This window comes from Lycium barbarum, chromosome 6 (assembly GCF_019175385.1).
Source record: "Lycium barbarum isolate Lr01 chromosome 6, ASM1917538v2, whole genome shotgun sequence".
In the NCBI taxonomy this organism is placed as follows: domain Eukaryota; kingdom Viridiplantae; phylum Streptophyta; class Magnoliopsida; order Solanales; family Solanaceae; genus Lycium; species Lycium barbarum.
The window spans coordinates 94497060-94507447 of NC_083342.1; the positions used below are offsets into that span (position 1 = coordinate 94497060).

Below are 10388 nucleotides of genomic sequence, written 5' to 3' on the forward strand. Positions count from 1 at the left end.
AATATTGAGAACTCAATGATGGAATTATAACAATTCATACATAATATAATCATGGACATGGACCTAGGGTTATCATAAGCATGGTATAGAAACCCTAATTTTAGTAGAAAATCATAATTTGTGGATTATGAGGCGTGGGGAAGAACAATGATGTTCCCACACATAGATAGTAACTCTACATACCTGGTAATGATTCAAACTTGAATTAAAGATTTTAACTTTGAAGAAGATTTTCAAAATCTTGAATTTTTGAACCTTGAGATGGGTTTTCTTGAAAACCCTAGTTTAGGAACAATGATTTCTTGCTTAGATTATTAGAGTATATGTTAGAATTGAGTTGAAAGGGTTTGGATTGACTTACCTTGATGTTTTGGATTATTTCTAGGGCTTGGAATTGTGAATAATGAAATAAAAGAACTCAAGGCTTGAATTTATACAAAATTGAGGCGGAAGTTATATGGACATATTATACGGTCCGTATAATATGACCATATTTTATCATGGCACAAAACAGAACGTCGGGTTGAGGTTTCGTGAAGTACGGACGACTTATACGGTCCGTATAAAATTATATGGGCCGTATAAGTAGTTCGCATAACATGACCAGTGAACGGACTGTTCTGTACTCCTTTAGTAAAATGGCCATAACATTTTGTACAGATGTCCCCTTGACCCCCATAATATACCGTTGGAAAGGTATTTCAAAGGGCTACAACTTTCGTTCAGGAAGTTTTCCCAAATTTCAAATTAATAAAGGGGTTATGGGCGTAGGAAGTAAGACCTTCTACAAACTCACTTGCAAACATGCCCTGTAGAGTGGCTTCCAACTTTGCTTTGCCCAAAGATATTTCTTATGACTTGATTAGTTTTCAAAACACTTCCTACTACCCTCATTTTGGTTCCATTATATGAGTCAAACCTTCGCCCGAAGCTACGAGGTGTTACAGAAATACATCTGATGGATGTGATTACAGCTTACCTTTATGGCTCACTTGATAATGAAATTTATATGAAAATTCCTGAAGGATTTAAAATGCCTGAAACAATTAGTTCAAAGTCTCAGGAGATGTATTCAATCAGATTACAAAGATCATTGTATAGTCTAAAACAATCAGGGCGCATGTGGTACAATCGCCTCAGTGGGTACTTGGTAAATGAAGGTTATGTAAATGATGCCATTTGTCCATGTGTTTTTATTAAGAAAACAAAATCAGAGTTTGTTATAATTGTTGTTTATGTTGATGACATAAACCTAATTGGACTCCAGAAGAGCTCCAAAAGGTGATTGAATATTTAAAGAAAGAATTTGAGATGAAAGATCTCGGAAAAACAAACTTTGTCTTGGTTTGCAGGTTGAAAATTTAGCAGACGGGATCTTTATCCATCAATCTGCTTATACCGAAAAAGTTTTAAAATGATTTTACATGGACAATGCGCATCCTTTAAGTACTCCAATGGTTATTCGCTCACTTAAAGTGAGTAAAGATCCATTCCGACCTCAGGAAGAAAATAAAGATCTTCTTGGTCCTGGCATAGCGTTCTCTGTTAATTTGTTAGCAAGATATAACTCTTCTACTACACGAAGACACTGGAACGGAGTTAAGTATATATTGCGATATCTGAAGGGTTTGCCCCTACCCTAGCTCTATAATCCACCCGTCTTCCCCAGTCCCTGAAAGCCCTCCGGGGGCCTAGCCCTCTTTCTCCACTCGAGTCAACTAGCGATATGGGTCTGTTTTATACTAACAAAGGTAGTACAGATCTTGTTGGTTATGCAGATGCAAGTTATTTATCTGATCCACATAAAGCTCGATCTCAAACAGGCTATCTGTTTACATGTGGAGGTACTGCTATATCATGGCGATCTACAAAGCAGTCCATTGTTGCTACTTCTTCAAATCATGCTGAGATAATCGCTATTCATGAAGCAAGTAGAGAATGTGTGTGGTTGAGATCAGTGATACATTTCATCAGAGAAAGATGTGGCTTGAAGTGTGATACAAAAATACCCACAGTATTATATGAAGATAATGTTGCATGCATAGCTCAATTAAAAGGAGGTTTCATAAAAGGAGATAGAACGAAACACATTTCACCAAAGTTATTCTTCACACATGATCTCCAGAAGAATGGTGATATTGATGTGCAACAAATCCATTCAAGTGACAATCCTGCAGATTTGTTCACCAAATCTTTGCCAGCTTCAACTCTTGAGCAGATGATATTCAAGATTAGAATGCGAAGACTCCAACATTTGAATCTTGGTCTTCGTCAAGGGGAGTGAAATACGCGTTATACTCTTTTTTCCTTAACCAAGTTTTGTCCCATTGGGTTTTCTTGGTAAGATTTTTAATGAGGCAGCTCTCAAGGCGTATTACTAGATATGTGTACTTTTTTTCCTTCATTAGGATATTTTTTTCCCACAGGGTTTTTCCTAATAAATTTTTAACGAGGCACATCATCTAATTAATGGACATCCAAGGGGGAGTGTTGTAAGTTGGATGTAGTTGGACGCCCACCAAATACTTGGGCACCAACTATGTGTGGCCACAAAGTTGTCCCTTATGGCCACCAAATTCACTTATTTCCTCCTATAAATAGGAGTGTGTTTTCTTGTATTAGAGACACAAAAAAACAAGAAGTGAAATATAAAGTTTCCCCCTTTCTCTAAAGCTTTTCTTCTTTGCAATTATAACAGTAACATTTTCTGAAATTATGGGGCCTGTTATTAATTCCAATGATTACTAGTTTAGCTGCATACATTCTCCTTGCGAAGCTCAATCTGGAAAGACGAGGCATGGTGATAGATGAAAATGTCACAGGTGCAATTTGTTCGTGGAAGCTATTTAGTCCACAAACTTGCCCTTATTCACAATCTCTAAGGAAAATTTTACAGTTTGTTTGACCAAATTTATGAGCATTTGATTTAGGAAAAAAGTTCAAATTTACGTCTATATTATTTGGAATTTCTCAATTTTGCTATCAATCACATTTTTAGTCCATTCATACCCTCGTCGTTAGCTTATATTTACCTGTTGCCATTACCGGAATTTCAGCATGAAAGAAGCGGACCTTGCGTGTTCAATTTTTTCGAGAGAAAAGGTTCAAATTTATCCCTCATTTTTCGGCTATGGTTTAAAATTACACTTTGATTGGAGCTCTATTAAGGGGTCGAGGGGAACACAGAGGTTAATTCCTAGTGGCGGAATAATTTCAGACCAAAAGCAACACAAATTTGAGCAATTTCGGACATGACAAATATGACATTTTTCCCTCTTAATTTATTCCTATGTACCCCGGGACTGCTAATAAATATTCAGCCTCGACGAGAATAATGAATATGTACCTGTGATCTGAAAAATGATATATCCCTCGATTATTCTTAGTATATACTTCTCTAATGTTCCAAAGAGCTTAATATAATATACCGTTAGAACCGGTGGAGATATACCTCCCCGACTGCCAAACGAGAAGCTTAGCTGGTTAACCAAAAGTAAAGAGAATAAATTGAGTCGCCGATGCTAATTTTACAAGCATACTATATATCTGGGGTAAAGCTAGAGTTCTAGTTACAGATTCGGCAAATTCAATAATTTTAGTCAAAATTTATATTTGTTTTGACAAATTTGCTTAATATGTATAAATAATTTATTCAGAATTCAATAAGCTGTTTTTTCTAGAGTTCAAAATTCAGAAGTTCAAAATTCTGAAGCCGCCTCCTGTAATTCATAACGAAAAAGATGAGCCAAAATCATCTAGGGGTGTGGTGTGATATTTATTATCCAATAAAGATCTTGAATCCGAGCATTAAATAATGAGAACTTCTTAGCAGGGAACGTTTTACCTCCGCAGTGAGTTTATCTTACGTGAACCTAGGTTAGCCGGAGCCAGTGAATTTCGGGAATGCATGGTTAAAATAAACGTTGGAATAACGTAGCAACGATGCAAGAAATTCGTCCCGTGGGATTGAGGCAGAGTACAAATGCTCTCCAAGTCGATCGTTTTCAATTTGGTATAAATTACTACTAATAGTGTAAACAATTCTTGCATGCTTTCTTCTTTACTTACGTATGACAAATTGGCAACTAGTGCCCATTAGTGATCTTTATGGGTGTGGGGGAAAAGGGCCAAGAAGTTCGAGTGGCACATTAGTGTGCGTTTACCTAATATTCCCCATTCTAGTTATTCCTACTTAGGGAGGTAGGTACCCCCATCTTCATAAAAGTAAATAACGATCTACTATAAATTAGCTTCAATTCTCCATGAAATAGTCATCATCCAATCAAGGCCATTATATCCCTGGATCATACAAAATTTGTATCCTATAGGTGCAGGAAGCTGTTGAGCTAGCCTCTTTCCTTCGATATTTTCATCAGCCAGGTAATTAAATTAAAGCACATAGCTTATGTTTAGCTTGCATTTTCTTTGGCAAATACTTCTTTCTTATCATTGTATGTGGTACTATTTGAGTAACACATAGTTTAATTAAAAGAAAGAAATGAATATTTTTGGAGCTTGTTACTTTAAGTCTGGCATAATATTTTTGTGCTCATAAAACCATATCGCTAATGACAATATTGAGAGTTCAAAGTTAAATTATTTTTAAATATAGCAACATGTCATTCTTTTTGGAACATTTTAAAATAAAATTAGGACCAAATAAAATAGAAATGAATGGGTAACAAACTAGGGAATTGCTCAGTGGTACTGGAGCTATCCTTATTCAAGGAGTCAATTGATACAACTTTGCTGAAAAAATATTATACTATATATATAAATCAATGTTTTCTTATGTATTATATCTTGAATCTGTCTCTTGACTTCTTTATGTGTTTATTTTTTTTTATAGTTTGAATTCTCTTTGTTAAAATTTTAGCTCCGGCATGCATGGAGCGTCATTCTAGATTTGTTAGAGCTTAAAAAGGTTGTAGTTTATAGGATACTTCAATGTGTGCGTTGAGAGATATTTAGGCCTGCCGGATTATGCTCCAGTAGAGCAACAATTAATAGCTGTTTAGTGTTCGTAAACATGATTGATTTAATTTGTATTGTGATGACTTTCGTAATGGACTGTTACTTTTTCTTGATTCGTTACTATAATATTTATGTCCAGAACTCTAAGGTGACGTACTTTGATCTCTCCACTTAACTAACCCACTTTGTATTACCGTACTTTGATCTCTCCACTTAACTAACCCCACTTTGTTTCTTTTTTCTTTAATTTTGCTTGAGTAATCTATAAAAAATAATAACATACACGTTGTTTATAAAATATGTAATTGGGTGAATCTATAAAAAGTAGTTTAGAATATATGCGCACTTACTAATTTTTCTTGATTTGCTAGTACTATATATATTTATGTCCAGGACTCTCTAGGGTGACGTATTTTGATCTCTCAACTTAAACGAACCCACTTTGTAGTACCGAATATCTTTTGTTTCTTTTTTCTTTCCCTTTAATTTTCCTTGAACAATCTATAGAAAATATGCACATGGTTTGTAAAATATGTAAAAAGGTCAACCTATAAAAAGTTGTTTAGCATTTATGTCCACTTACTAAATTCCACCATTTCTTGCGAGTATTTAGTTATTCTATAAGTGGACTGTCGAGACTTAATTAATTTTTACCCTTTATTCTTTTTTATTTCAGCACGTATATGTTCGTGTAGTGAAGGTTTCTTTAACGATTCTTAGTGATATATTAGCTAGTAGCTTCTTGATCCTCAAACTCTTTGTTTACCGACCAGCACTCTTGGATTGACAAAGACTTGTTAAATGTTATTCTCTGTATTTCTTTTAGCTAAATTTTCTTTGTTAAATTGCCTACGAAAGCATATCCGTCATACACTTTTGTCTTATCACTGCTTTATTATTCAAAGTCCAATACGTGGAAAATCACAAAACTGAGTGATATAAATTAAGGACAGTAATGATTTTGTTTAAAGAAAATTACATAGCGTAGACTTGAAATTGGCCTAGTCATTATCTGAATCTAAAAACTTCAGCGTCACATGCAATTAAAACAAATTTAAGAACTAATTAATAATTCATTGTCGGCGTAAATAAAATATTAAACCAACTGCCATGATAATTAACTTATTTCGAATATAGGTTTTGATTATTCTCATTCTCTTTCACAACTAGGAAAAGGTTTCACGCAAAGCATAAGTTTCCTACTAAGAAACTGTATACAATTCAGTTAAGCTATGTGATCGCACTGACATTTCAAAATATTTGCGCAGGTAAAAGATAGTGAGTCTACTCTTGAGAATGGAAATCGTTGCAAGGTCTGACAGTCTTAAGTACAAGTGCCTGCTGTTTGGTATGTTTACTTTGTCCAACTATTATTTGGTTACATTATTGTTTATGTGTTGCATTTGGAACTTAAAAGATAACTGTATATATTTCAATATTTCTTCGTTTATTATATTATCCTAAACATTATCGTTAGTAAATTATTTTCTTATCTAAATTTTTTTTTTTTTCAGATATGGATGACACTTTGTATCCTCTTAGCTCAGGTGTCAACCTAGCTTGTCGCAAAAATATAGAAGGTACAAAAGTTTATCTTATTATGTCAAGTAAATAACCAATAAAATTTTATGATCAGGAATTATAATAATTGTTGGAAAATAAATTACTAGCATATTTCATTCTAGAGTATATGTTGCATCACCTGAATATTGAAGAAACTGAAGTGCCAAAAATGTGCTTGGAACTATACAAGGAGTATGGGACAACAATGGCAGGCTTGAAGGTAATTATATACTACATATACTCAGCTTGTAGTTCATTTTTAGTTGTTTTTGCATTCCGAAGAATTACCCCCTAGACCTTTATGTCTTACTAGATTTCCGTTTTATTTAGAGGCTCATGATGACTTATTCCTAATGGGTGTTCAATTATTGTTTTTGGGTATTAATTACTCTCCATTTGTCCCATTTTATGTGACATTATTATTAATGGGGAACGGGGTTAAATCATTTTTTTATTTGACTACATACAATTTCAAATTCTTCTTAAATACTGGAATTCTTAACTACGGAAAAGAGTTATATTCACCCATTTCCTCGTGCAGGAGCTAGGATATGAATTTGACAATGACAAGTTTCATGAATTTGTGCATGGAAGATTGCCGTATGAGGTGCTAAAACCTGATCCACTGCTGAGGAACCTCCTCCTTTCCATGCCACAGCGCAAAATAGTAAGTAATCCTAATTTTTAAATATCTTTCAACACCTTTAGGAAATTTCTTGCTTCTCTACTGCTAGCTAGCTACCATATTCTATAATTATAAAGACGATTGCAGTAACTTTGGAGACAAAAAATTTATGATTAATAACTTATTTGTTTGGTGGATATATACAGATATTCACAAACGGGGATAAAGCGCATGCAATTAGAGTGCTGAGCAGGTTAGGGCTGGGAGATTGTTTTGAAGGTATTATATGCTTCGAAACTCTGAATCCTCCCTTAGAAGATACTGATGATGAGGCTGCTAGTCGTCGTCGTATTTTATGCAAGCCTTCGGTGAAAGCAATGGAGGCTTCTATTCGGATTGCAAACCTTGATCCTAACAAAACTGTATGTAATTAATATATTCTTCTCTAGTACTTGTAACCTTCACTATCCATGCGCCTACTTTTCTATCTAAAAATGATAAAGAGTATTTATAAGTTACATATACTGTAGAATTTAAACTCGTCTGAAAATTCTTTCTACTATACAATTTGGCTGATTGCGCGTATGTATGATTGAGATTGAGCTTGTCCAATATTAATTTTCTTGCTGATATATCCCCTCTCGATCGATCCCTTTCAGATTTTTTTCGATGACAGCGCCCGGAACATAGCAAGTGGCAAACAAGCTGGACTGCACACGGTTATTGTAAGCTAGCTCCACCTCCTCTTTCGAATTTCTGTTGGTCTACTAATTTGTTTTTCCATTAACTATTCAAATCCTATATATATGTATATATATATATATATATATATATATATATATATATATATATATATATAGAAAACATGCATGTACAGTAGTCAGTAGGTTATACTTTGTCTTATATCAGGAAAAGAAACAGCTTAAAGAAAAAATTGTACTTATTAACGATCGGGTAAAAGTTGAGTCATATGGAACTATTTTTGTGCAATTTAAATGTCAGCATTTAAGGGAAGCTAACCAGGTTAGGAATCCAAAGTCTTAATAATTTGGCACATGGAATAGTATTTTCTTTCCCCTTCTTTAATCAAATATGATATACTTGTATATTAACAGGAGTGAGTATTTCTTAGTAGGATATAAATATTTCTTACACATATGTAATGTAACTTTTATATACATATATATATATATATGTATGTAATATTTATATCATTTGGTCACGTTTATTTATTGTAGCAAGTAAATTATTTTATTTTCAGATTACGTATAAATTCACATTTAAAAGAGATTTATTTATAAATATTCTTTGAATGACCTGATAACACAGACCATATAGATAACTTAAGCTCGATTGATTATATTGGTGCAGGTGGGGACGTCAGCTTTGGTGGTAGGGGCAGATCACGCCTTGAGGAGCATACACAACATAAAAGAAGCCCTTCCTCAAATATGGGAAAAAGAAGGAGAATACCCACACCAAATTATCCAATCCAATGCCGCTGAATTAACTGTAGTACAACAAGCATAACCTACTCCACGTGCATCAAGACTTTTGACGAATTTCTATAAAGATCTACGTTAAATTAAATAAGCCATTTTATATATATCCAATAATGTGTTACATAGAACTATATAAAAGCAATTACTCTAATCTACAACGAGTTTGAGCTTCTTGCAAATTATTTGTTATTGCTCTTTATTTGTAGTAAGTATTTCAATACAATTTCGAAGGACCATAATCATATTGCCAAATGGAGTAATAATTTGTTTAGATTTTTTCTCCTTTGGAGAGAAGAATGGAGGAGCTTGGACCCTACAATGACGAGCATGTACTGCTGCGTCTCTTAGGTCGCCTTGCACCTTTTTGCATCAAACTTTTAACTAAAAGATAAAATTAGCTTTTATTTTAAAGGAATTTTAAAAAAAAAAATATAAAATTTATTTTAAAAGAAGTATATTAGTAAGGGCATATTTGTCAAAAGATAATTTTTTCTAATACGAAAAAGGGTCAAAATGCCCCTAACGTGATGAAAATGGCTTAAATTTGCGCTCCTTGGACCCAAATTGCCCTTAACGTTAATTTTGGAGTTAAAATGCAAATTATAAGATGGCACATGTGGAGCTTTAGTTAAATAGGTGACACTGGTTTATTGGTCAACATGGCCTTAACCTAAAATAACTCGACCTATCCTGGTTAACCAAAACAAAGTAGAAATCATGTATTCGTACTCAGTTCCTTAGATGCTTCACATTTTTGCGACTGAATGGATTCAAAAGACAGCAATGTTTTATCGTTTGAAGTTATGATTTTTGGTTCAAAATGGGTGCAAACAAGATCCAAATGAGTCCACATCTAGGTTCAATTCATCTTCTTCCTCCTTTAACATATGGATTCTTAGAAAGTCAGCCTAAACAATTTCGAGCATATTTATTTGGATGGTTGGGTCTAATATTGTCACGCCCCAAAACCCACCCTAGACGTGACCGGCATCCGACGTCATGAACAACATCGGAAGAACCTAAAAGATGCAATAATAACACTTGAACCCGCCAGGTTCAATAATCACCTCCAACAGTTTATAAAATAAATTCAAACGAATCATGAGATATGAATTAAATTAGCGGAAGTCTTTAATATTATAAAACTAAATCAAAGTATCACGTGCCCAAGAGTTAAACAACTCGAAAACTACCCACAAGAATGTATACTATCTATGGAGCTTCTAAGATAATAAAGAGTGTCTAAAAACATCGGGACGCAGCCCAAAACTAAAATACGGAAAAAAAAAAGTAAAGATAGAATAGTGCCCCACGAACAATCATGTGGGCTCACCGAATAGTCTCGAAAGCAGCAAGTTCTCTTAAGTCGTAGGCGTGTCACGAACCTGCTCCTCCATGATACCTAACATACCATCAAAGACAACAATGGTATGCCTGAGTACTGGGTACTCAGTGAGTGTCTAAGGGGAAATAGTTAATAGAACCAAAGTAAGGTAGTAAAATCAATAAAATGATATCAAAAGAAATAGTTCGACTCCAGAGAATAAGTAAGCCAGTAAACTAGGGAAATCACCAATAAGAGTCAACATATAGGAATATATCAAGTTCCACGTATGTTACCATTCACATCATTCTGTGTTTCACTTACGAACTCAAGGTTTCCACAAGCCACTCACAGGCAACAAAGATACTAAACAAGCCACTCACAGGCAAATCAATCAGTC

The 10388-nt window shown here is 34.2% G+C and overlaps 1 protein-coding gene across 2 annotated transcripts; it reads left to right on the forward strand.

The window, feature by feature from the left end:
* The first annotated feature begins 4224 nt into the window (after positions 1-4224).
* LOC132599820 (uncharacterized protein C24B11.05) lies at positions 4225-8843 on the forward strand. 2 transcript variants are annotated; one of them, XM_060313015.1, is made up of 8 exons: positions 4225-4380; positions 6243-6322; positions 6489-6554; positions 6645-6757; positions 7079-7204; positions 7369-7584; positions 7822-7887; positions 8534-8843. In XM_060313015.1, the coding sequence occupies exons 2-8, from the start codon at positions 6271-6273 to the stop codon at positions 8690-8692; spliced, it is 798 nt and encodes a 265-aa protein (XP_060168998.1). In that variant the 5' UTR covers positions 4225-4380; positions 6243-6270; the 3' UTR covers positions 8693-8843. The 2 variants fall into 2 exon arrangements, with proteins under 2 accessions (XP_060168998.1, XP_060168999.1); XM_060313016.1 differs by having other exon boundaries at positions 6660-6757.
* The last annotated feature ends 1545 nt before the right edge of the window (positions 8844-10388 follow it).